At 42.7% G+C, this 26,870-nt stretch overlaps 2 protein-coding genes across 3 annotated transcripts; both read left to right on the top strand.

Moving 5' to 3' along the window:
* Positions 1 to 236: 236 nt before the first annotated feature.
* On the top strand, positions 237 to 17,182 carry LOC307155521 (uncharacterized protein). The gene is made up of 10 exons (XM_079866215.1): positions 237 to 364; positions 461 to 603; positions 705 to 851; positions 2,962 to 3,015; positions 3,194 to 3,349; positions 12,976 to 13,098; positions 15,620 to 15,673; positions 15,854 to 16,009; positions 16,540 to 16,662; positions 16,767 to 17,182. The coding sequence occupies exons 1-10, from the start codon at positions 358 to 360 to the stop codon at positions 16,803 to 16,805; spliced, it is 1,002 nt and encodes a 333-aa protein (XP_079722341.1). The 5' UTR covers positions 237 to 357; the 3' UTR covers positions 16,806 to 17,182.
* Positions 17,183 to 18,892: 1,710 nt separating this feature from the next.
* Positions 18,893 to 25,792, top strand: LOC307155112 (uncharacterized protein). Of its 2 annotated transcripts, none has more exons than XM_079865506.1 (7): positions 18,893 to 19,052; positions 19,149 to 19,291; positions 19,385 to 19,531; positions 21,662 to 21,715; positions 21,895 to 22,050; positions 22,586 to 22,705; positions 22,811 to 25,792. In XM_079865506.1, exons 1-7 carry the CDS (start codon positions 19,046 to 19,048, stop codon positions 22,847 to 22,849), a joined length of 666 nt encoding a protein of 221 aa, XP_079721632.1. In that variant the 5' UTR covers positions 18,893 to 19,045; the 3' UTR covers positions 22,850 to 25,792. The 2 variants fall into 2 exon arrangements, with proteins under 2 accessions (XP_079721632.1, XP_079721631.1); XM_079865505.1 differs by having other exon boundaries at positions 18,894 to 19,052; positions 22,583 to 22,705.
* Positions 25,793 to 26,870: the final 1,078 nt, after the last annotated feature.

The following is a 26,870-nucleotide window of genomic DNA, read 5'->3' as shown; positions in this document are numbered from 1 at the left end:
AACATAAATTAGGTTAAACTAGGCTACTGCATGTCCGCCCATAGAAAAATAAATAAATATAAAAATTACCAACTGATTCAAGAAGAATGATCCAGGAATTTCACTTTTCCGTTTACATGACGAAAGTTTGGTCACCATGATTTGTTACGTAACAGTCACTTATTTTTGTTAGCTGGGTAAATTGTAAGGGTTAAATGTTCAAATGGACTGCCATAGAAGTCTGTATGAACTCCTCAAGATCCAGATGGGAGAAGGGCGGAAACATTCCGAAAACCCCATAACGGAGTCTTTTTCAGGGATTTGGCCCGCAATATAATATAGCTATTGTTTTGAACGCATAAAGACCAGCCGAAGAAAATGACGAGTAAGATATCTTATAAATAATGTGTATTTTATCAATTGTTATTTGCAACAACCGAACCTGGACTGATCCGAGACTTCTTCTGACGCTGTTCCTCAGGCGAACCCGAGGCAGATGTGTCGGATTTTGCAGCGCAGAGCGCGAGCGATTCAGGCGAAGCGGGGACGTTATTGGAAGTTACTTTCCAGAGGAACCCACGTCAAAAATACAAATACCTGGAGGCAGAACCCAAGATTTTAGGGGTACACTTAAAGTTCGCGTCAAAGTAGCATAGAGTGTGTTGTGAAACACGTCCACTACTGAAGAGTTGTAGCCTACTTATGATATGTCTCATGATCCACAGGTGACGGAGATCGCGCTGACTGTCTTCTTCATTGGTTGCAGAATTCCGTTTTTTATAGGAATGTCTTTTGACTACAGACATCAGTATGATTTCAGATTGTCTCGTGAATGGATGGCAGACACCATCATGGTAGCGTTTTCCGTCGTTGTAAGTGTTCATCGTTTGTGAATTGCCCTAATGTGGGACATTTTTTGCACTTCAGACTTCTGTGACATATTGCGATATGTAACCAAAACATTAAATCCACACCCAATACCATTTAAAAAAAAACAGGATGTATCCTAATCAAATCAAAAGAGAAAATTCAGATAACCCATTTATAAGAGAAATTATAGACATATTAGTGCTCTTATTGCAAGCTTCCTAATGTGGGACAGTTTGTGTCCCCAATGTGGGACACTGAAAAATCTATGATAAAAGACAAAAAATCACATTGATACATGTAGAATTAATAAAATCTTATTCACTGGAGAGTATATTTAGGGTCATTCCATGCCCTGGCCAACAGTCTCAGCTGAGGGACCCCATCATCCTCAACAATCTGCCTATACTCCTCTATGGCTCTTTTATTCCTGTCCTGCCTCCACTGATTCAGTTTCTTTCTCTTATACTTTCCCTGTTTCTGCCTCTCTTTCTGTGTCTAACAATCTGTCCCTGTCTTTCTTACCTTTGCCATTGTGATCTGAAATACATTTCATTGAATTAATCAGATGCATAAAATAAAGTGGAATTGCTTTATTGGTTTTCTACGCCATTTTTACATTCAGAGCTATTTTTCCTTTTAAGTCAACTACCTACCTTTTACACACACATGACACACACACACACACACACACACAGAGAGAGAGAGAGAGAGAGAGAGAGAGAGAGAGAAAGACACACACACACACACACACACACACATATGTATGCATGTACACGCACACATACACACAAAAAAATAGCCTTCAAACCGCCCTCCAAGAATAAAAAATTCACATGACTGTAAAAATCTGCATTAACAGTATTGTAATATTGCATTACAAGACTAAAACCATGTAAATAATCATGTTTGTCCCACAAACCATGCCCCACCACACATTTTTGACTCATTGAAGTACTGTCCCACATTAGGCTGATCAAGCTGTCCCGCATTTGGAAACCATATTTCCTAATGTGGGACACTAGGAAATTTGATAAAAATATAAAATATATAGTTTATACACACAAAGTTAGACTATTTTTTGATGGACAAACATTTCATAAGCATATTAGGCTAAAAAGTAGCAGGATTGCTTTGTTTAAAATGTATTTAACTCCTTAATATCAAATTTGTTAAAACTCTATGTCACTGGCCTTCAGATGGTCTTCACACAAGGTGCCTCCTGTTTGATGATTGCTCCACCCTCAAATATGATTGGACATTTGATAGGTCATATGATTTTGATCACATGACACCACAGCTTTGTCTAACCCATAGTTTCACTGTCATTCATGTATTTATGGGGGACCTACAAACACTAGACCTTAGGTGTCCCACATTAGGCAGTGTCCCACATTAGGGCAATTCACCCTATATATATATATATATATATATATTTTTTTTTTTTTACATATTTAATAAGCCTGCTTAAAAGCAATTTTAAGTTCATGCCTTGACGGCTAAATCAGAGATTGGAGGGCCACTGTCCTGTTGTGACCCTGATGAAAACTCTCTCTAACCTGCTTTCTAGTGATAAAGACATTGGCTGCGTCTGAAGTCGCTTAGGCTACTGTCTTGTGTAGCTACTTATGTTGAATAGCCTAAGTAATTACTTCACGATTGTTAAAAAAAGTATGTTCTATCTATATTATAAGTGTGTGTGTAGGCTACTCTAGTATGAATGTAATCCGGACAAACTACATTCGTCACAATGTCATTATTTTCATGTGACACCAGGGTCAGTTGCATTGCTCACTGTGTTTCACAAATCCTCTCCTGTGGCCTCATGGGATAAAGTGTCCATAAAGCACACTTCAGAATCTCACTGGATGAAGTAGGTCATCAGGGTACTTTTTCTCTACTCTTTTATGAGTAGCCTACTGTGTATTCGGACATGAGTGTTTTGTCACATACTGTTTTTCGCCTACTATGAATTATGCGATTTCAGATGTAGCCATTGATTAGCTTGTTCAGTGTTTGATTAGGGTTGGAGACGGAGCTAAACTCTGCAGGACAGTGACCCTTCAGGACAGAAGTTGCTCATCCCTGGTGTAACACTATGTTTTCCTTAAACAGGGCATTGTTGCTGGCAGTGTGGCGATAGCAGCGCAGAAACTCCACCTACCGACAGTAAGAGTATCTGGACACATGGCTACAAAAAAAGAGGAAATTTCATATTAAAAAAGTGTCATCATGCTAGTTATGCTCTATACGAATAATGAGCCCACTGAAATTTTGAGTACCCATTCAGAATGAGCATATAAATGAGCATTTCTGAGCTTATGTGTGTCAATTTATTTCTTAACAGCTCAAGGCATGTTTGGGAATGCAGGTGGTCACATGTGTGACATATACTTTCTGTCTCCTCTCCACGACTATTCGACATGAACTCCCTGGTGCCTGCTGGCTTTACTACCATTATAACGAGACAATTCCTGAAAACAGCACATGCACACTTGTAGTGGTAAGCTAAACTGTTTTACAGAGAAAATGTCAATGCTATTATTGTCACTGTATGCTGTTCTCCTTTGAAAATAATGCTATCCATACTGGATGTGGGAAAGCAAAAACTTAACTGAAATGGTTTCTAAATGTAGAAATTAAAGGGAAAGTTCTCCCAAAAATTCTGTCATTAATTACTAACCCTCATGTCGCTCCAAACCCGCAAGACTTTCGTTAATTTTCAAAACACAAATGAAGATCTTTTTGATGAAATCTGAGTTTTCTGTCCCTCCATTGACAGCTACGCAACTACCACTTTGACGCTTCAAAAGGTTCATAAAGAGATTGTAAAACTAATCCATATGAATTTTCTGAAGAGACTCGATCACTTTATATGATGAACAGATTTAATTCACATATAAACATTCATCAACTCTCACATCATCAGGGTTGGTAAACAGAAGCTCTAGGGCTCGGGGGTTGACAAAACAGCTATTACATGTGTTATGAAGGATTAATTAAGGACTGTATTTTACTGGAGTAGGTGGATTTGTATCCGCACTGGTGTGTCGGTAAGAACACATACGACTCAGAGTTTGGAGCAGAGTTTGTAGTTTACTCTTGATTCAGGTTGAATAGTAACAGTGAGTGGTAACAGTAAGTGGTCTGAAAATAATAAAGAATAACAATAATATTAGATATACAGCTAACTCAATAACATTAACCAAGGCAATAGAACTGGTTACATTATTAAAGTTCTCTTTCATCATCTCGTTTCGAGATCCACCTATGGGAAGGGCATCCGTACCTGACCTCTGCAGAAGCATCCAATTGCACCAAGTCTGGCTAGACAGACAGAAGCGCGCAGCCAATGCCAGGTAAGGCCACACCCCTTACCTAGGCATATAACTTCTCCGCGCGCTGCTATTCCTTAGTTGACAATCGCTTCTCGCGATCTCTGCACTGACACAGTTCGGTTGGATTAACGTTACGCTGCTCACTTTTGAGTCTTCAGGAGGACATATCGCCAGATCAGCCTCCGCCAGACGTGAGTGACAGTCGTTTTTTCAACCTATCCGCTGTGTTTTTTGCATCCGGAGCCGCCCGCGCTCTCGCGGTCCTTCACCTGCTCCTCCTTACATGGCTGCCCGCCATGTGGGGCGACGGGGATGACGCGGTCCTTTTAACGTTCCCTAGGCTAGCGCTCACGCGGCTTTGCCTCAGTAACGTTACATCCTCCTGGAAGTTTGTGAGCGAGCGGCCGTTCGTCTCAACATTGTGTGGCCAGCTCCACAGGAGGAAACAACTCTTAAAAATGTTTTTTCCAGCGTTCACGAAGCTCATAAGCACGGCTGGAGCGTCCCGCTAGACTGTTAACACGGTCTCACGGGCCTTGATGTGCTACGATTGCTACGTGTTGAGGCTTTCAATTTATGCCTTCCTAGGAAGGCGGCCCCGAACGCAAGCGGCCTGCCTGTTGTTCGACCGTTGGGAGTATCGAGCCCGCTTTCACGGGCCACGAGCCCTCCGGATTCTCTCCCGGTCCCGGAACCCCTGTCCAAAAGACACAGGGTCTCCCGCGGACGGTCGGTTAATCCCGTCTCGTGGCTGCCCAGCCCGTGTGTTTAGTGGTCGCTGTCGTGAGGAAAAGTACATAAGCAGTGTTACCACACCGCACGCACTTGGTTCCCCTCACCCAGTTATTAAAGGCTTCGGCCCCAGTGTTTTCCCAACACAAAACACACATGACTAAACAACACATTTAACAAACGAATCAGAAGAATTCGTGCAGATGTATATATCTGCCAACATAGAGAGCAAATCTCTCTGATCCCATGCATGTCGCCCTGAGTCTGTCCACAAGATTGGACAGACTCCATTGCCTCACAAATTGCCTCACAAATCAACCAGCTGGGCTCACACAGCTCAGTTGCGGCTGCCCAGCCCGTGTTTTTAGTGGACGTTGTGTGTGGAAGGCTTCGGCCCCTGTGTTCCCCATCTACCCTCCACACAGGAAATATCTTTGTTTCGCCTACCAAGGCATTTGTTACGAATTCACAGTTCTTCCGTTCGGGCGCAATTTGAGTCCCCGAACTTTCTGTCTGTGTGCGGAGGCGCCCCTGAGACTATCAGGGCTGAGAATTCGTACTTACATAGACGATTGGCTCATCATAGCCAAATCGAAGGAGAAGGTGTCGCTGGTCACCGGCCGGGTGCTCGCGCACATCACATCCCTCGGGTTCAAGGTGAATGCGAGCAAAAGCAATCTGACTCCCAGTCAGAATGTCATTTTCCTGGGCTTGGAATTTAACTCAGTCTCCATGCGAGCGCGTCTCTCTCAAGAGCGCGTTCTCTCGCTGATGGACTGTCTGTCTCAGTTCAGAGAAGGGGCAAGAGTACAATATCGCACATGCTTCAGGCTGCAGGGTCTCATGGCTTCATCTATCCTTCATCTAGTTGTGCCAATGGGTCTCCTGAGAATGAGAGCGTTCACGAAATGGGTTTTGTCACTACATTTCAGCCCGATTTGCGATCTCTGCCGCTTGGTAACGGTGACGCGCGCCTGCTCGGCGGCCCTGCGCCATTGGGAGAGCGAGAACTTTTACGCACGGGGAACCCCCCTCGGGACGGTTACGATGCGGAAAGTTGTGACGACAGATGCCTCCTTAACAGGCTGGGGAACCACCCAGGAAGGCAGAATGCTGAACGGTCTGTGGCTGAGCAGACTACGTTCAGCGCACATTAACTATTTAGAGCTTTTACCATTTGGAAAGCTCTGAATCATATTCTGCCTCTCCTGCAGGGACATCCCGTTCTAGTATGGTACGATAATACCACGGCAGTGGCTTATATCAACCGTCAGGCCGGCATGTGCTCGTCGAAACTCCACGCTCTAGCTTACAGGTTTTTGATGTGGAGCAGACGGGTTTTTCTGTCATTACGCGTGACTCATGTTCCGGGCATTCTGAACAGAGGCGCCGGATCTGCTATCGAGAGGAAACCCAATCTATGAGGATTGGCGTCTTCACCCGTAGATAGTGAAGATGTTATGGATGAGATTTGGACAGGCAGCCGTAGATCTTTTCGCCTTGCGCGAAAACCACCATTGTCCTATGTTCTTCTCGCTAAAGGACATGGACGCGCCCCTCGGGGCAGACGCACTGGCCCACCCATGGCCCAAAGTACTGCTGTATGCTTTTCCTCCCCTGTGCCTGATAATTTTCACACTGGCCAGGGTGAGAGAGCACGGCCTGTCTCTCATTCTGATAGCACCCAGGTGGCCCAAAGTTGGCAGAGATAATCCCTCTGTTATACGCCGAGCCATGGCGCCTCCCCCCTCGCACGGACATACTGTCCTAAGCCAAAGGGGAGATTTACCACCCCCACCCGGACAGGGTGGCTCTCTGGGCCTGGCCCGTGAGAGGACGAACCTAAATGCACTGGGGCTCCCGCCGCGTGTAATCGCCACTACTCAGAATGCCAGGGCCATTTCCACGCGATCCCTATATGGCTGTAAGTGGCAAGTGTTCAATGGGTGGTGTGATGGGCGTGATCTCACATCTTATCAGTGCTCGGTGCCTGATATTTTGGGTTTCATGCAAGACCTCATGGAAAGAGGCAGGTTCTTTTCCACCATTAAGGTCTATCTGGCTGCGATTTCAGCCTGTCATGTGGGTTTTGAGGGCTCCACCGTCACACCCTCTAACCCGCAGTTTTATGAAGGGTGCACGCCGCTCTTTGCCGGTCATCAGGAGATCTGTTCCAGAGTGGGACCTCTCCATTGTGCTGGAAGCGCGGACTCTGTATCTTTTGAGCCTCTGGGGAGTATTTCCCTTAAGCTGCTGTCCCTCAAGACAGCTTTGCTCTCGGCCGTGGCATCTGCTAAACGGGTCAGTGAGCTACATGCACTCTCGGTTCACCCCTCGTGCGCCAAATTCTCCCTAAGTGGAGATAGGGTTTCCCTTAAGCCTCATCCGGCCTTCATGCCGAAATGCTTCCCTGCGTTCACTTCGGAGGTTTTGGAGCTATCCGCTTTTCACCCTCCACCTTTTTGCCTCCCCGGAGGATCAGAGGCTGAATGCTCTGTGTCCCGTCCGTGCTCTGCAAGCATATATGACCAGGACCAGTGCTTTCCGCAAGAGCTCTTTGTTTCAAGGGCTCCCCCCACACAAGGGGAGTCCCATTTCAAAGCAATGCCTCTCACATTGGCTTGTGGACGATATACTATGGCTTATGAAGCAAAGGGAGTGCAGCCCCCAGGGGGCATCAGAGCTCATTCCACAAGGGGCTTAGCCGCCTCTTGGGCTTTGTTCAGGGGAGTGCCACTGCAGGACATCTGCTCCACTGCCAGCTGGGCCTCTCCTCATACCTTTGAACGTTACTACCGGTTGGATGTCACCAGAACTTCGGTGGCACACTCGGTCCTAGGGGTAGGGTCCTCTTAGCCCTTTCCCACAGCCCCGTTGGGTTAACCAACGAGGAGTGAATAGGCCGGCTGGCCATGTTCATTCCTGTCACCAAGCATTTGCATTCCTTCTTGGGTTTAGCTATGTGCATTAGTGGTGCGGCGGCCATTATCATGTATGGGTCTCATGCATGTTTCATGCCCTGCTTGTCCACAGCAGTTTAGCGTGCTGTCACCTTTGCAGGGTCATGTTTGTGGGACGTGTCAGGCACCGCCTCTCTGAGGTGACCGTCCCTCTCTGGCCTTCAGAACCTCACTGTGAGTGTATTGGGCAATCGGGAGCTGTCCATGTCTCTCCCATAGGTGGATCTCGAAACGAGATGATGAAAGAGAACAATAGTTTACTGAGGAATAGCAGTGCGCAGAGAAGTTATATGCCTAGGTAAGGGGTGTGGCCTTACCTGGCATTGGCTGCGCGCTTCTGTCTGTCTAGCCAGACTTGGTGCAATTGGATGCTTCTGCAGAGGTCAGGTACGGATGCCCTTCCCATAGGTGGTTCTCTCCACTCGATGTTTCAGAGAACCGGGGTTACGACAGTAACCTGTTGTTATTGCAGTTCCTAGATAATCCACAAGGTGGCGTTCAAGGGACGCACATGGAATTAGTTATGCGAGACGCCATTATAGAGCTGGTAAGTCCCGCCCATCCGTAAAACCCCAAGTGGACCTCTAGGTTGAAAAATCGTCAATGCAAGTGAATGGGAGAAAATAATTATTTTCTGGTCCCGTTTGAATTGTGCCATGAATGTGAACATATGTTGTCTGTGAATTTTTTATATAATTTTTCATGTTACGAGTTTGACAGTATATGGTATGATTCTTCGGCTAGCAGTTGTGGAAAAGACAAAGACGAGAAAGACTACATGTCGCCTATGTGACGTCACCGCATAAAGTTGACTTACCCGTCGTTTTCGCCAACCTCAACGATTTTGTCCTCTGAAAGAAGGCGGTGAAGTGCACCAAAGACACAGCCATGTTTAGCGGGATGCGTGAGCTAGTGTCCGTGTGCGAGTGGTGGTGACGTTTCAAACGCATCGAAAGCAGCGAAGAGTTGTAGTCCACAAAGTGCTCTCACACAAAGTCTAACCGTATCAAACTTCTACCCGCTAAATTGTAGCATTCTTTACACAAAAAATTATATAAAAAATTCACAGACAACATATGTTCACATTCATGGCACAATTCAAACGGGACCAGAAAATAATTATTTTCTCCCATTCACTTGCATTGACGATTTTTCAACCTAGAGGTCCAGTGGGGTTAGCGGAAGGGGCGGGACTTACCAGCTCTATAGTGTCATTACCATAGACTGTAAAAGGTCATTACCTATTTTTTTACAGTCTATGGTCATTACAGGCAGTAACATATACACCCGATATACGAAACGGCACATAACACAATATTTACACAAATATAGGCAAATAACCATATAAATTACCATCCAGAGATATATCTCACACTATGAAAGTACTCATGCATTACTTATATTAAACATAAGGGATGAACTTTGGGCTAAGGCGCTGGCGCGAGCTGCCGCGATGGTGAGCAAAACGAGCTCGTGATAACTCAATAAAGTACACAAATCTGCTTTAAACGCATATATAACATCACAAGATAAAAGGAAATAAACAACTTACATTCTTGTCATTAACTCGCTCACATAAGACCACTACTGAAGGAAAGATGTAAGGAATAATTGACGACAGGCCGTTGAATTATTAGAAAAATAATGCACACCCGAGGTGGTAGCGGTCACGACGCGAAGCGGAGTGGTCGTTACACCTCGGGTGTGCATTATTTTTCTAATAATTCAACGGCCTGAAGTCAATTATTCCGCTTATACTACAGTTACCACACCTCGAAATATTGTTCAGATTATGTAGGCAAGGCAGGCAAGGCAAGTTTATTTATATAGCACATTTCATACACAATGGCAATTCAAAGTGCTTTACATAGAAGAAATTAAAATAATAAAAGAAATAAGAATAAAAAAATAAAAAATAAAATAAATAATAATAAATGAAAAATAAAATAAAATACAGTACAAACAGTCGGACGAACATTGGCACAGTGCTCATTCAGTAAATGCACAGCTAAACAGGAGTGTTTTGAGTCTGGATTTGAATGTGACTACAGTAGGAGCACGTCTGATTTCCTCTGGAAGCTGGTTCCAGCTGCGGCTGGCATAATAGCTAAAAGCAGATTCACCATGCTTAGAGTGAACCCTTGGTATTTCTAGCTGATATGATCCTAGTGATCTGAGTGATCTGTTGGGTTTATATTCAGTGAGCATATCTGCAATGTATTGAGGTCCTAGGCCATTGAATGATTTATATACCAGTAATAATACTTTAAAATCAATCCTAAATTTAACTGGGAGCCAGTGTAAAGACCTGAGGACTGGTGTGATGTGTTCATGTTTTCTGGTTCTGCTCAGAATCCTGGCGGCAGCGTTCTGTATGAGCTGCAACTGTCTTATGGTCTTTTTGGGAAGGCCAGTGAGGAGTCCATTACAATAATCCACCCTGCTGGTGATGAAAGCATGCACAAGTTTCTCTAAGTCTTGTCTGGAAACAAAGCATCTAATTCTTGCAATATTTTTCAGATGATAGTATGCTGATTTAGTTATTGCTTTGACATGACTACTGAAACTAAGGTCTGACTCTAGGGACACACCGAGATTCCTTACTTGATTTTTAGTTGTTTGACCCCTAGAGTGAAGGTATGCGTTCACCCTGAGAACTTCATCTTTGTTTCCAAACGCAATGACTTCAGTTTTGTCTTTGTTTAACTGAAGAAAGTTTTGACACATCCAACTGTTGACTTCGTCAATGCATAGGCACAGGGAGTCAATGGGGCTGTAATCGTTAGGCGATAGGGCTAAGTAGAGCTGTGTGTCGTCTGCATAGCTGTGGTAAGCAATTTGGTTCTTTCTCATTATTTGGCTCATTGGGAGCATATACAGGTTGAACAGGAGTGGTGCAAGAATTGAGCCTTGAGGTACTCCGCATGTCATGGATGTCCACTCAGACTTATGGTCACCTATACTCACATAATAACCTCTCCCATCTAAGTATGACCTGAACCATTTTAGGACTATCCCAGAAAGCCCCACCCAGTTTTCCAGCCTGTCAAGAAGTATGTTATGATCAACAGTGTCAAATGCAGCACTGAGGTCGAGTAGTACCAGCACTGATAATTTGCCTGAATCAGTATTTAAGCGAATATCGTTTATTATCTTTATGAGCGCTGTCTCTGTATTCCAAGACGTTTGTAAAGTTTTTGTCATTAAAACGCTCTTGTATGTAGGACTAATTTCTTACGCATCTAATCCAATAGAGAGCCTAAGTCCCTCCCCTTCCGGTAGACCACCATGGGACCTTACTTCGGAAAAATATTGTATGGTAGTCAATGGCGCGAGACAACAAATATGTTGATCTCGTTTGAATTGTGCCCTGAATTACACATATGATGTTTGTCAATTTAAAAGATACATTTTAAAGTCAAGAAAGTCCCAGTTTGATGTAAAACTGTTGAGGTATAAGACTGTGAAAATACGTAATTACAGAGACTACAAACCCAAAAGGCGCACATGTGACGTCATACCCTTTCTCTCAATGAATGAAGCTAACTTTACTGAAGCTAACGTCTGTCATTTTTTCTATAGTCTTACCTTATAATCGTAACGTTACACCGTCATGCCTGAGTGTTTTGTACCAGACTGCACACATACGAGCAACGGATCTTGTGACGTACATAGTGCGAGACGAGAGATGTAGTTCATTGAGCGATTTTCACATAAAACTAAACGTTACTCTTCTGTTTTATGACAAACTGCGACTTTCTTGACTTTCATAATTATCTTTTAAATTGACAAACATCATATGTGTAATTCAGGGCACAGTTTAGACGGAATAAAAAGATAAGTTGTCTCTCGCCATTGACTACCATACATATTTTTTCCGAAGTAAGGTCCCATGAGCCGGAAGCGGAGGGGCGGGACTTAGGCTCTCTATACATACAACCGGCGTAGCGTCATAGAACGTCTCTGAAAAGGTTCACGCCCACTTTTAGGGGAAAACAATCCGGCGAGCGCCATACACAGTATCGGATTGAGGACGTGTACTAACCCTTACAAATTACATGTAATTTGTATTTAAACATTTTTTTTCACACAGTAGGCTACCCCTATTATGTATTTGCATTTAATTAAATTTTTCCACACAGTATTTTGTATTTTTATTTTAATTTAAATACAATTTCCATGTATTTATGCCCATCTCTGCCTGCCATCATCATCAATATCTTGCTGTTATGGAAATATCATGAATTACGGATGATGCTATCGAAAGCTAAATCAGGCTAGTTGTATGGCTGGACAGAAAAGTGCACTCAGTAGCTACTCTAAATATAAAGACATAATATTATACATTTAAAGATGTTTACTTCTTAAAACCGAAGTAAAATCATTCACTGGCTACCTGGTGACTCGATGAGGTACGAGTAAATGTCCGGGTAATACACTTCTGGCCAATGGGTGGGGTTGTTAGACCAATTTGACGCTGGTAGAACATTAAACACAGTTGTTATTATGATAAAAAAAAATGCATTATATTTAATTAATTTTTTTATTTTTATTACATTTTTACTGTCGACGGTGGGCCTCCTTTCCAAGCAATTTACTAGCGTTGTCATAGGAACGCTTCGGCTTTTGCCACCCGGAAGAACGTCTATTACTGTTGTGACGTCATGGTGAATTGTCGTATTGATTGTGAAGCTAGACATTGAAAATTGCAGATCAAGCGCATGGGGCTAAATGTTTTTTCTTGTAATGAATTGTATCCTATTTTCCGTTATTACAGTTGACTACGCGAAGTGATATGGAACTGTAATGCGGTCAAGACCTGCCTGGAACTACTTAGCTGTGCGTTTCCCTGAAAATAATGCACACCTTAGAACGTTCGTCAACCAATCAGATTCAAGCATTCAACGGCCCTGTAGTATAAGAGATATTAATCTTCTGCATCGGAGCATATTTCGTTCGTCTATACTGACTAGGCACTGACTGACGTCATTCATTAAATGACTCTCTGATTGGATGAAACCTTCTTAACAACATGATTATGAAATATTTGCCATTAAATGATTTATATATCATTTACCCTACCCTCCTTACTCACACAGCAGGGATTCGATCATCTGACTTCAATGGCTCAACTCATGGAGGAGACTCAGATCGCTCTCTCTCTCACTCTCGCCGCGTACTGTTGCAAGGTGATTCCCTGCTGCACTGCCAGATCTCATGTGGTAAGCGATGCTCATTTCCAGTGGTGGAAAGAGTACTAAATAATTGTACTTAAGTAAAAGTATTGCTACTTAAGTAATAATTTACTTGAGTACAAGTAGAAGTACTGAAAAATAATATGACTCAAGTAAGAGTAAATAAGTAGTTTGCTTAAAAACTACTCAAGTAACTACGTTACAAAGTACTTTAGTATTATTTTTCTATTTTTACCCAAAATGGGGAGATGATAGCGATATGGAGCGCTAAACACTCTCATATCAATTCTATTTCATTCATACTGGAAGCCCAGTACACACAAAGTGCTCCACTTTTACTCCAGGGGGTTAATAAAGGCCTTCTGAAGTGAAGCTATGTGTTTGTGTAAGGAAAATACCCATATTTATAACTTTATAATCTAAAATAACTAGCTTCAGCCAGACGACCGACCATACACATCGATTTACGGTGGAAGACTAACCCCTGACTCGACGCACAAAGTATATATATATTATAGAAGAGGAGCTTCAGTTTGTTGCACAGCCCTATTTGTTTAAACCACAAGAGGCGTCTAACCTTACGATACTCCTAAGTCAATTTGCACACTTAAAAATGTGCAAGGACCTTTACACTTTACAACGAACAAATAGCTTTTATAAAAATGTTTCTTGTCAGTTATATCAAAAAAGTGAAACAACTGCATCAGATTGGTTAAGTAACATTACCCACAGTCTGGTACTTTTGTTAATTTTTATACCTGATTATATGGTATCTTTCCTTAATCATCTTAAATGTCTACTAGCAAATGTTACGCTGCTAGCATAGCATAATGGTTTATAATGATGCTGAGCTTACAATCATGTTTCGCTGTATATCCTATGTTTTTATTAATAATTTTGGTGTATTTTATTGTTCCTTTTTGTGTGTTTTTCAAAATGAACTGAATTCATTTTGAGTCTGCATTCATCATTCACAGCTGTTGAAATAATCTTTAAATTAGTTTGGGCAAATGAGGACATAAATTAGGTTAAACTAGGCTACTGCATGTCCGCCCATAGAAAAATAAATAAATATAAAAATTACCAACTGATTCAAGAAGAATGATCCAGGAATTTCACTTTTCCGTTTAGCCTACATGATGAAAGTTTGGTCACCATGATTACGTAACAGTCACTTATTTTTGTTAGCTGGGTAAATTGTAAGGGTTAAATGTTAAAATGGACTGCCATAGAAGTCTGTATGAACTCCGCAAGCTCCAGAGGGGAGAAGGGCGGAAACATAACGGAGTCTTTTTCAGGGATTTGGGCAGCAGCAATTCAATATTGTTTTGAACGCATAAAGAACAGCCGAAGAAAATGACGAGTAAGATATCTTATAAATAATGTGTATTTTATATATTGTTATTTGCAACAACCGAACCTGGACTGATCCGAGACTTCTTCTGACGCTGTTCCTCAGGCGAACCCGAGGCAGATGTGTCGGATGTTGCAGCGCAGAGCGCGAGCGATTCAGGCGAAGCGGGGACGTTAGTGGAAGTTACTTTCCAGAGGAACCCACGTCAAAAATACAAATACCTGGAGGCAGAACCCAAGATTTTAGGGGTACACTTAAAGTTCGCGTCAAAGTAGAATACAATGTGTTGTGAAACACGTCCACTACTGAAGAGTTGTATATGTCTCATGATCCACAGGTGACGGAGATCGCGCTGACTGTCTTCTTCATTGGTTGCAGAATTACATTTTTTATAGGAATGTCTTTTGAATACAGACGTGTGTATGATTTCAAGAAGCCTTTTGAATGGATGGCAGACACCATCATGCTAGCGTTGTCCGTCAGTGTAAGTGTGTTTTAACTGTAGCCATAATTATTATTATTATTATTTTTACATATTTAATAAGCCTGCTTATAAGCCATTTTAAGTTGGTTTGCTGGCCTTAATTTAAGCTGTTCCAGGTTCATGCCTTGACGGCTAAATCAGAGATTGGAGGGCCACTGTCCTGCAGCTGTGACCCTGAAAAACTCTCTCTAACCTGCTTTCTAGTGATCCTGAAGACAGTGGCTGCGTCTGAAATCGCTTACTGTCTTGTGTACTTGTGTACTGTTGAATAGCCTAAGTAATTACTTCACGATATGTTCTATATTATAAGTGTGTGTGTAGGCTACTCTAGTATGAATGTAATCCAGACAAAGTACATTCGCCACAATGTCATTATCATGTGACCCCAGGGTCAGTTGCGTCCTCTCCTGTGGCCTCATGGGATAAAGTGTCCATAATATGCACATTTCAGAATCTCGCCGGATGAAGTAGGTCATCAGGGTACTTTTTCTCTACTCTTTTATGAGTAGCCTACTGTGTATTCGGACATGAGTGTTTTGTCACATACTGTTTTTCGCCTACTATGAATTATGCGATTTCAGATGCAGCCATTGATTAGCTTGTTCAGGTGTTTGATTAGGGTTGGAGGCGGAGCTAAACTCTGCAGGACAGTGACCCTTCAGGACAGAAGTTGCTCATCCCTGGTGTAACAATATGTTTTCCTTAAACAGGGCATTGTTGCTGGCAGTGTGGCGATAGCAGCGCAGAAACTCCACCTACCAACAGTAAGAGTATCTGGACACATAGCAACAAAAAAAAGAAGGAAATTTCATATTAAAAAAGTGTCATCATGCTAGTTATTCTCTATACGTAGAATGAACCCACTGAAATTTTGAGTACCCATTCAGAATGTGTCAGGAAATAAGCATTTCTGAGCTTATGTGTGTCAATTTATTTCTTAACAGCTCAAGGCATGTTTGGGAATGCAGGTGGTCACATGTGTGACATATACTTTCTGTCTCCTCTCCACGGCTAGTCGAAATATATACCCTGGTGTTTGCTGGCTTTACTACCATTATAACGAGACCATTCCTGAAAACAGCACATGCACACTTGTAGGGGTAAGCTAAACTGTTTTACAGAGAAAATGTCAATGCTATTATTGTCACTGTATGCTGTTCTCCTCTGAAAATAATGCTCTCCAACCTGGATGTGGGAAAGCTAAAACTTAACTGAAACGGTTTCTAAATGTAGAAATTAAAGGGAAAGTTCTCCCAAAAATTCTGTTATTAATTTCTAACCCTCATGTTGTTAATTTTCGAAACACAAATGAAGATCTTTTTGATGAAATCTGAGTTTTCTGTCCCTCCATTGACAGCTATGCAACTACCACTTTGATGCTTCAAAAGGTTCATAAAGAGATTGTAAATCTAATCCATATGAATTGAGCGGTTTAGTCCAAATTTTCTGAAGAGGCTCAATCACTTTATATGATGAACAGATTTAATTCACATATAAACATTCATCAACTCACACATCAGGGTTGGTAAACAGAAGCTAGGACTCGGGGATTGACAAAACAGCAATTACATGATTATGAAATATTTGCCATTAAATGATTTATATATCGTTTACCTCCTTACTCACACAGCAGGGATTCGATCATCTGACTTCAATGGATCAACTCACGGAGGCGACTCAGATCGCTCTCTCTCTCACTCTCGCCGGGTACTGTTGCAAGGTGATTCCCTGCTGCACTGCCAGATCTCATGTGGTAAGCGATGCTCATTTCATAAACCTTTCCATGTTGCGACCAGAACGAATGATGTGAAATATGATCCAGAGTTCTCGATTGTAAACCGTTTCTGTCTTTTTCAGCCTGTCATCGCCATGATGCCACCCACAGCTCCACAGTGAAAGTGAGAGTGTGTGCACCTAAAAAGGTGTAATTGTATCTAATAATAAAACTGGCACATTATTAGACACACCAATACATTATACTATATTCAAACATAATATCACTATTTCTATACATTTATTTTAAGAGCATGAAAACATCAACCCAAGTTTGTCTTTTTTTAAATAATGTGCACTATTTCTGAACACATAATTGTATAATAACCAATATGAAGTAATCAATATGAATTAATATCTTTACAATACAAAATGTAAAACGTGTAAGAATGGCCTTTTACAGAACATATAGTGTAAGAATCAGTCGCTATATGGACAGTGTCAATACTCAAATAAGAGGTTATTAAAATGTAACAATTAAAACAATTACAGGTATAATGAATGATTTTCTGTGTAGCAGCATTCTTCTAGCATACATGCATGACAACAATTATATTAATGTATTAATAGCTATGCTTCCATCCACCCATTTTAATGTGAATTTTGGGATATCGCATAAAAAAAAATGCTGGATGGAAACGGCAAGATGCGCATAAAAACTTGAGAGGACAAACAGTTGGCAAAAATCCACTGTGCATGATGCTTAACACTATCTTATCATATTTTTATTCCAAGAAAAAACAAAGAAGCTTTAATTATTCATATTGTGCATATCTTAAAATCATTACTGTAAGACTGGAGAAACTGGAAGAACTGGAAGAGAGGGCTATACTTTCTGAGAAAACAAAGGAAATTAACATTTGAACTCTCTTGCTATATTACCATCCCCATTCGCTACACGATCACACCTGACTTGATCACCTCCCAATTTACACATCATTCCCTTCACCCATCCCTACCTGAATTCAACCCAAAATCTATATGGTTTAATATGAACAATTATCAAGCACTGCACGAAGCACTGCTACTTGGGCGGAGTGATTTGCTCGCAGCACCTGAGAAGCCCCGTGGTGAGGAGCAGAGAGTTCGCTCAGAGTTGGAGTAAATCACTCCGCAGAAGTAGCAGTGCTTTGCCTTCTGAGAATATAGTTCCCAGTATATATACGGTTAGAAGATGGCTGTGTCTCATGTGACCTTGTTATTTGTACACGCTGTGACTATACAAATCACAACATGTAAATAGGAAAATGTTGGTGTTATTTTGTCACTTATTGGGAGCAGTATGCTAGCTAGAACCATTTACCTCCAGTCTTTGTGCTAAGCTAGGCTAGCGGTGGGTGCGTCAGACAGAGTTACGGCACGCACAGAGATGAAAAGGGTATGTATGGACTTATCTAACTCTGGGGGATACGATGATTAAGCTAAGGTCCCAAAAAGTCGGCGTGTTCCTTTAAGGTCCTTGCACACTGGGTCCGAAACTTTCGTATTTGTTTTTTCGTATTCGTCAGTCGGTGGCTGTGAATTGTCAAAACACCTCTCAAAATACTCAAGAAAGAAAGTTTCGGAGGCAGTGTGCAAAAGTGATTGACAAAACGTGAGGTTGACTCAATATGCAAGGACCTTTACACTTTACAACGAACAAATAGCTTTTATAAAAATGTTTCTTGTCAGTTATATCAAAAAAGTGAAACAACTGCATCAGATTGGTTAAGTAACATTACCCACAGTCTAGTACTTTTGTTAATTTTTATACCTGATTATATGGTATCTTTCCTTAATCATCTTAAATGTCTACTAGCAAATGTTACGCTGCTAGCATAGCATAATGGTTTATAATGATGCTGAGCTTACAATCATGTTTCGCTGTATATCCTATGTTTTTATTAATAATTTTGGTGTATTTTATTGTTCCTTTTTGTGTGTTTTTCAAAATGAACTGAATTCATTTTGAGTCTGCATTCATCATTCACAGCTGTTGAAATAATCTTTAAATTAGTTTGGGCAAATGAGGACATAAATTAGGTTAACCTACTGCATGTCCGCCCATAGAAAAATAAATAAATATAAAAACCAACTGATTCAAGAAGAATGATCCAGGAATTTCACTTTTCCGTTTACATGACGAAAGTTTGGTCACCATGATCACATTACGTCAGTCACTTATTTTTGTTAGCTGGGTAAATTGTAAGGGTTAAATGTTAAAATGGACTGCCATAGAAGTCTGTATGAACTCCGCAAGCTCCAGATGGGAGAAGGGCGGAAACATTCCGAAAACCCCATAACGGAGTCTTTTTCAGGGATTTGGGCCGCAATATAATAGCCTATAGCTATTGTTTTGAACGCATAAAGACCAGCCGAAGAAAATGACGAGTAAGATATCTTATAAATAATGTGTATTTTATATATTGTTATTTGCAACAACTGAACCTGGACTGATCCGAGACTTCTTCTGACGCTGTTCCTCAGGCGAACCCGAGGCAGATGTGTCGGATGTTGCAGCGCAGAGCGCGAGCGATTCAGGCGAAGCGGGGACGTTAGTGGAAGTTACTTTCCAGAGGAACCCACGTCAAAAATACAAATACCTGGAGGCAGAACCCAAGATTTTAGGGGTAACGTTACACTTAAAGTTCGCGTCAAAGTAGAATACAATGTGTTGTGAAACACGTCCACTACTGAAGAGTTGATGCATGTCTCATCCACAGGTTACGGAGATCGCGCTGACTGTCTTCTTCATTGGTTCCAGAATTCCGTTTTTTATAGGAATGTCTTTTGAATACAGATTTCGGTATGATTTCAGCATGTCTTTTGAATGGATGACAGGCACCATCATGCTAGCGTTTTCCGTCGTTGTAAGTGTTTTAACTGTAGCCGCCCATAATTATTATTATTATTATTTTTACATATTTAATAAGCCTGCTTATAAGCCATTTTAAGTTGGTTTGCTGGTCTTAACCAATTTAAGCTGTTCCAATACCTGGTTCATGCCTTGACGGCTAAATCAGAGATTGGAGGGTCACTGTCCTGCAGCTGTGACCCTGAAAAACTCTCTAACCTGCTTTCTAGTGATCCTGAAGACAGTGGCTGCGTCTGAAATCGCTTACTGTCTTGTGTACTTGTGTACTGTTGAATAGCCTAAGTAATTACTTCACGATTGTTAAAAAAAGTATGTTCTAGGCTATATTATAAGCAGGGCCGGATTCAGCCAGCCCCACTAGGGGGTGCAGGTAGAATATCAGGGGGGGCAAGTCATTTTTGGGGTGTCAAATCCCCCCAAACCCCTAAAATGCATAGAAATCTATACTAACTATACTATCATCATATCAGTTCATCTATTCATATAGCCTATCTATCTTAGGGCTAGGCGATAAAACGATAACGATATCTATCGCGAAATAACATTTTCTCGATAGAAATATGAGACTATTGCATAGAACTCATTTGTCCAATTTTTTTAAAATAGACATAAGAATAGCCAATCAGAATTTAGTAGCGCTGTGCCGAACCAATCATTGTGGGAACAGAGTCATGTTCCCAGACTTCCCACTGTTACCTACAGCACTTGTGAATTAGCAAGCGGTACACATGTGGATGTCTGGGCTGCAGGAGCCGACCGGGCAGCGGAGAACATTAATGTTCCGTCTGATGGAAAATTTACCGAGAACTCCAGCGTTATACCATAAGAGGGAAAAAAAACAAAGAGATTTAAACATTAAAATAAAATAAGCCTTCACACACAGAATATAACCTAGCAGTCAAAAATCCCCCCACACACACACACCTGATTCTGGTCTGATTCTAAACAAAATAATTAACATCTGGCTTGACACTGCTAATAGCTTAGCATTTCATTTAGTTTATGTTGTCTTTGAAAGCTGCTCTAATTTGCACCAAGGATTTAAACAAAAATGTATCTATATTCTGTTTGATTTTTTGTTTTAAAAAACAATTATTCTGATAATTTGTTGTTAGTTCCTAGCTAATTCATTTCATATTGACAATATTATCTTTTGAAACTTGAAAACCTTCACTTTTTTTTTGTTTGTAATATGTGTAACTTTTTTTTTAGTTATCTGAAAAAGTTGTGCTGTGAGGCAATAAATGAAGGGAAATGAAATTACAAGTGTCGATGCTCGTTGCTGCTGCCAGTGCTAGCTTTAGCAACCAGAAATCGGTGCATACTCGACTCGTCACTCGGTGCAAATTACAAGAGAAAGCGATAGAGAGATATGGAGGGAATGAGAACACGCTTACAGAAGTAACCAAATAATTTCAGTGACTGACGGCGAAGGAAACTCAAAACAGGGGCTGAGCTCAGCTGACGACAGTGTGTCTGCGTGCTCCGCTCTGCAGTGACTGACTGAGACGTGAAGCTCAGCAGGTTCACCAGAAGCCGGTGAAGCGACTGGCCACGCCCTCCCTATGCATCTACCAATCAGTAGCTACTTTGAATGAGGGATAGAGAGCAGAGAGCGCTCACTCTGACCATTTTTCTTGAAATATTTTTTAAATTTGGGATCTTTGCATGCCATCACGTTTGGTGGGGCATTGCCCCTCCTTGCCCATGCCTATATCCGGCCCTGGTGTGTAGGCTACTCTAGTATGAATGTAATCGGACAAAGTACATTCGCCACAATGTCATTATCATGTGACCCCAGGGACAGTTGCGTCCTCTCCTGTGGCCTCATGGGATATTAAAGTGTCCATAATATGCACACTTCAGAATCTCGCCGAATGAAGTAGGTCATCAGGGTACTTTTTCTCTACTCTTTTATGAGTAGCCTACTGTGTATTCGGACATGAGTGTTTTGTCACATACTGTTTTTCGCCTACTATGAATTATGCAATTTCAGATGCAGCCATTGATTAGCTTGTTCAGGTGTTTGATTAGGGTTGGAGGCGGAGCTAAACTCTGCAGGACAGTGACCCTTCAGGACAGAAGTTGCTCATCCCTGGTGTAACACTATGTTTTCCTTTAACAGGGCATTGTTGCTGGCAGTGTGGCGATAGCAGCGCAGAAACTCCACCTACCGACAGTAAGAGTATCTGGACACATAGCAACAAAAAAAGAAGGAAATTTCATATTAAAAAAGTGTCATCATGCTAGTTATGCTCTATACGAATAATGAGCCCATTGAAATTTTGAGTACCCATTCAGAATGTGTCAGGAAATAAGCATTTCTGAGCTTATGTGTGTCAATTTATTTCTTAACAGCTCAAGGCATGTTTGGGAATGCAGGTGGTCACATGTGTGACATATACTTTCTGTCTCCTCTTCACGGCTAGTCGACATACATACCCTGGTGCCTGCTGGCTTTACTACCATTATAACGAGACAATTCCTGAAAACAGCACATGTACACTTGTAGGGGTAAGCTAAACTGTTTTACAGAGAAAATGTCAATGCTATTATTGTCACTGTATGCTGTTCTCCTTTGAAAATAATGCTCTCCATACTGGATGTGGGAAAGTTAAAACTTAACTGAAACGGTTTCTAAATGTAGAAATTAAAGGGAAAGTTCTCCCAAAAATTCTGTCATTAATTACTAACCCTCATGTTGTTAATTTTCGAAACACAAATGAAGGTCTTTTTGATGAAATCTGAGTTTTCTGTCCCTCCATTGACAGCTATGCAACTACCACTTTGACGCTTCAAAAGGTTCATAAAGAGATTGTAAAACTAATCCATATGAATTGAGCGGTTTAGTCCAAATGTTCTGAAGAGGCTCAGTCACTTTATATGATGAACAGATTTAATTCACATATAAACATTCATCAACTCACACATCAGGGTTGGTAAACAGAAGCTCTAGGGCTCGGGGATTGACAAAACAGCAATTACATGATTATGAAATATTTGCCATTAAATGATTTATATATCGTTTACCTCCTTACTCACACAGCAGGGATTCGATCATCTGACTTTAATGGGTCAACTCACGGAGGCGACTCAGATCGCTCTCTCTCTCACTCTTGCCGCGTACTGTTGCAAGGTGATTCCCTGCTGCGCTGCCAGATCTCATGTGGTAAGCGATGCTCATTTCATAAACCTTTCCATGCTGGCGACCAGAACGAATGATGTGAAATATGATCCAGAGTTCTCGATTGTAAACCGTTTCTGTCTTTTTCAGCCTGTCATCGCCATGATGCCACCCACAGCTCCACAGTGAAAGTGAGAGTGTGTGCACCTAAAAAGGTGTAATTGTATCTAATAATAAAACTGACACATTATTAGACACACCAATACATTATACTATATTCAAACATATCACTATTTCTATACATTTATTTTGAGAGCATGAAAACATCAACCCAAGTTTGTCTTTTTTTAAATAATGTGCACTATTTCTGAACACAAAATTGTATAATAACCAATATGAAGTAATCAATATGAATTAATATCTTTACAATACAAAATGTAAAACGTGTAAGAATGGCCTTTTACAGAACATATACTGTAAGAATCAGTCGCTATATGGACAGTGTCAATACTCAAATAAGAGGTTATTAAAATGTAACAATTAAAACAATTACAGGTATAATGAATGATTTTCTGTGTAGCAGCATTCTTCTAGCATACATGCATGACAACAATTATATTAATGTATTAATAGCTATGCTTCCATCCACCCATTTTAATGTGAATTTTGGGATATCGCATAAAAAAAAACGCTGGATGGAAACGGCAAGATGCGCATAAAAACTTGAGAGGACAAACAGTTGGCAAAAATCCACTGTGCACGATGCTTAACACTATCTTATCATATTTATCCCAAGAAAAAACAAAGAAGTTTTAATTATTCATATTGTGCATATCTTAAAATCATTACTGTAAGACTGGAGAAACTGGAAGAACTGGAAGAGAGGGCTATACTTTCTGAGAAAACAAAGGAAATTAACATTTGAACTCTCTTGCTGTCACAATTCTGTTCTGTCTGAGTGTTTTTTTGTCACTGGTCACATGTCTTCCTTTGTTCTGTTTTCCCGCCACTCCTTGGTTTCCATGGTTACCCTCATTAGTTCATTTGTATCACCTGGTTCCTCGTTAGTCTTGTCAGCTGTGTCTTGTTTCCCTGATCTGTTCTCCCCTGTATTTAAGCCCTGAGTGTTTCAGTCTTCACTTGTCGGTCAATGTTTAATGTTAGGTTCCTGCTCTGAGCACACGCTCCCTGTTTTTGTGTATCTGTTATGTTTGAGAATTAAAACCTTGGAATTCATCATCTTCGTGTTCGTCTCCTACTTCATCCACCCGGAAGCCTGACAGATTGACCGACCAAAAGAATAAAGAGACTATGGGGAGATTGATTGCGGGGATCCTCTGGCCCCGAGCTCGTAAGCTGGTGTCGAACAGTGCAGACCTGGCTTTGAAGATGTTCGACCCAGCCTTCATGTCAGTCAGAAAAGCCATTGAACACGCTGGTCCAATCGAGCCTGCACTTCACGCCGGTCCAGCCGAGCCTGCACTTCACGCCAGTCCAGCCGAGCCTGCACTTCACGCCAGTCCAGCCGAGCCTGCACTTCACGCCAGTCCAGCCGAGCCTGCACTTCACGCCAGATCTGCCGAAGCCAAGGCAGTATGCGTCATGCCCGCCGCCCCTGAGACTGTGAGCGTTATGCCCGCTGCGCCTGTGACAGACAGCGTCATGCCCGCAGAGCTTTTGTTTTCTTTTATTCCGTCGACCCTGAAGCTCCCTTCGCCGCTGGTTCCGTCCAGCTCAAAGCCTTCACCGCTGGTCCCGTCCAGCACAGAGCCCTCTTCATCGCTGGTCCTGTCCAGTTCAGAGCCCTCTTCGCCGCTGGTTCCGCCCAGCTCAGAGCCCTCTTCGCCGCTGGTCCTGCCCAGCTCAAAGCCCTCTTCGCCGCTGGTCCTGCCCAGCTCAGAGCCCTCTTCGCCGCTGGTCCTGTCCAGCTCAGAGCCCTCTTCGCCGCTGGTCCTGTCCAGCTTAAAGCCCTCTTCGCCGCTGGTCCTGCCCAGCTCAGAGCCCTCTTCGTCGCTGGTCCTGCCCAGCTCAGAGCCCTCGTCGCTGGATCTGCCCAGCACCGAGCCCTCGTCGCTGGATCTGCCCAGCACCGAGCCCTCGTCGCTGGATCTGCCCAGCACCGAGCCCTCGTCGCTGGATCTGCCCAGCACCGAGCCCTCGTCGCTGGATCTGCCCAGCACCGAGCCCTCGTCGCTGGATCTGCCCAGCACCGAGCCCTCGTCGCTGGATCTGCCCAGCACCGAGCCCTCGTCGCTGGATCTGCCCAGCACCGAGCCCTCGTCGCTGGATCTGCCCAGCACCGAGCCCTCGTCGCTGGATCTGCCCAGCACCGAGCCCTCGTCGCTGGATCTGCCCTGCACCGAGCCCTCTCTGGTACCCGGGACTTTTCCCAAGTATTTTTTTGGGGGGGGCCATAGGACTCCGTCCTGGCCACTCGAGGGGCCATGGCCACCTGAGGGGTCCTCACCACCATGGCCACCTGAAGGGTCTTCTCCGCCGTGGCCACCTGAAGGGTCTTCTCCGCCGTGGCCACCTGAAGGGTCCTCACCACCATGGCCACCTGAAGGGTCTTCAGCGCCGTGGCCGCCCGAAGGGTCCTCTCCGCCGTGGCCGCCCGAGGGGTCGTCTCCACCGTGGCCGCCCGAGGGGTCGTCTCCGTCCTGGCCACGCCCACAGCCTGCTCCACCGTGGCCACACCCACAGTCTGCTCCGCCCTGGAGGCTTCCTGCCTTGTCTCCCTTGCCTTGTCTTCCCCGTCAGCCTCCAGGGCGCCCACCCTCCCACCCCTTTGGTCTTTCTACGGCGCGAGGACGCGCCTACTGGGAGGGGGGAGTTATGTCACAATTCTGTTCTGTCTGAGTGTTTTTTTGTCACTGGTCACATGTCTTCCTTTGTTCTGTTTTCCCGCCACTCCTTGGTTTCCATGGTTACCCTCATTAGTTCATTTGTATCACCTGGTTCCTCGTTAGTCTTGTCAGCTGTGTCTTGTTTCCCTGATCTGTTCTCCCCTGTATTTAAGCCCTGAGTGTTTCAGTCTTCACTTGTCGGTCAATGTTTAATGTTAGGTTCCTGCTCTGAGCACACGCTCCCTGTTTTTGTGTATCTGTTATGTTTGAGAATTAAAACCTTGGAATTCATCATCTTCATGTTCGTCTCCTACTTCATCCACCCGGAAGCCTGACACTTGCTATATCACCATCCCCATTCGCGACACGATCACACCTGACTTGATCACCTCCCAATTTACACATCATTCCCTTCACCCATCTCTACCTGAATTCACCCCAAAATCTATATGGTTTAATATGAACAATTATCAAGCACTGCACGAAGCACTGCTACTTGGGCGTAGTGATTTGCTCGCAGCACCTGAGAAGCCCCGTGGTGAGGAGCAGAGAGTTCGCCCAGAGTTGGAGTAAATCACTCCGCAGAAGTAGCAGTGCTTCGCTTTCTGAGAATATAGTTCTCAGTATATATACGGTTAGAAGATGGCTGTGTCTCATGTGCAGGCTTGGGAGGGCAAGCAAACATCCCATTACGTGAGAAGATTAAGAAAGGACATTTTGGGTACTAAAAAAGCTACTCTCCTAATTTCTACAAAATAGCAGTGGAATTACCATGAATTAAAAGCGATTTTACCCGCAGGCAGCATCGTTTCTACTAGCAGCAGTGATTCAATCTGCGTCTGAGGAGATTGTAGACAGCTGTTATTTGCGCATGCACCAGCGCGTGGCACACGTGAGTCATTACTGGCAACAGAACCAGGAACTACTGTGTAATCAAGCAGCGCTTAATATAGTGTTATGCCAAAATACTTATTTAGTTTCAAATGAAACCATTGTAATCCTGAAAGTATTCCCCCTTTTTTCAAAATGTAACTATAATCTGATTACAACGTTTTTTGACGTAACTGTAACGGATTACAGTTATTGGATTTTTGTATCCTGATTACATAACGCCATTACATGTATTCCGTTACTCCCCAACCCTGCTCATGTGACCTTGTTATTTGTACACTCTGTAACTATACAAATCACAACATGTAAATAGGAAAATGTTGGTGTTATTTTGTCACTTATTGGGAGCAGTATGCTAGCTAGAACCATTTAGCCTACCTCTAGTCTTTGTGCTAAGCTAGGCTAGCGGTGGGTGCATCAGACAGAGTTACGGCACGCACGGAGATGAAAAGGGTATGTATGGACTTATCTAA

The sequence above is a fragment of the Squalius cephalus genome (genome assembly GCF_949319135.1).
Source record: "Squalius cephalus genome assembly, chromosome: 3".
Lineage (NCBI taxonomy): Eukaryota > Metazoa > Chordata > Actinopteri > Cypriniformes > Leuciscidae > Squalius > Squalius cephalus.
The sequence above is the reverse complement of the archived record's forward strand: the minus strand, read 5'-3'. Positions and strand labels throughout refer to the sequence as shown.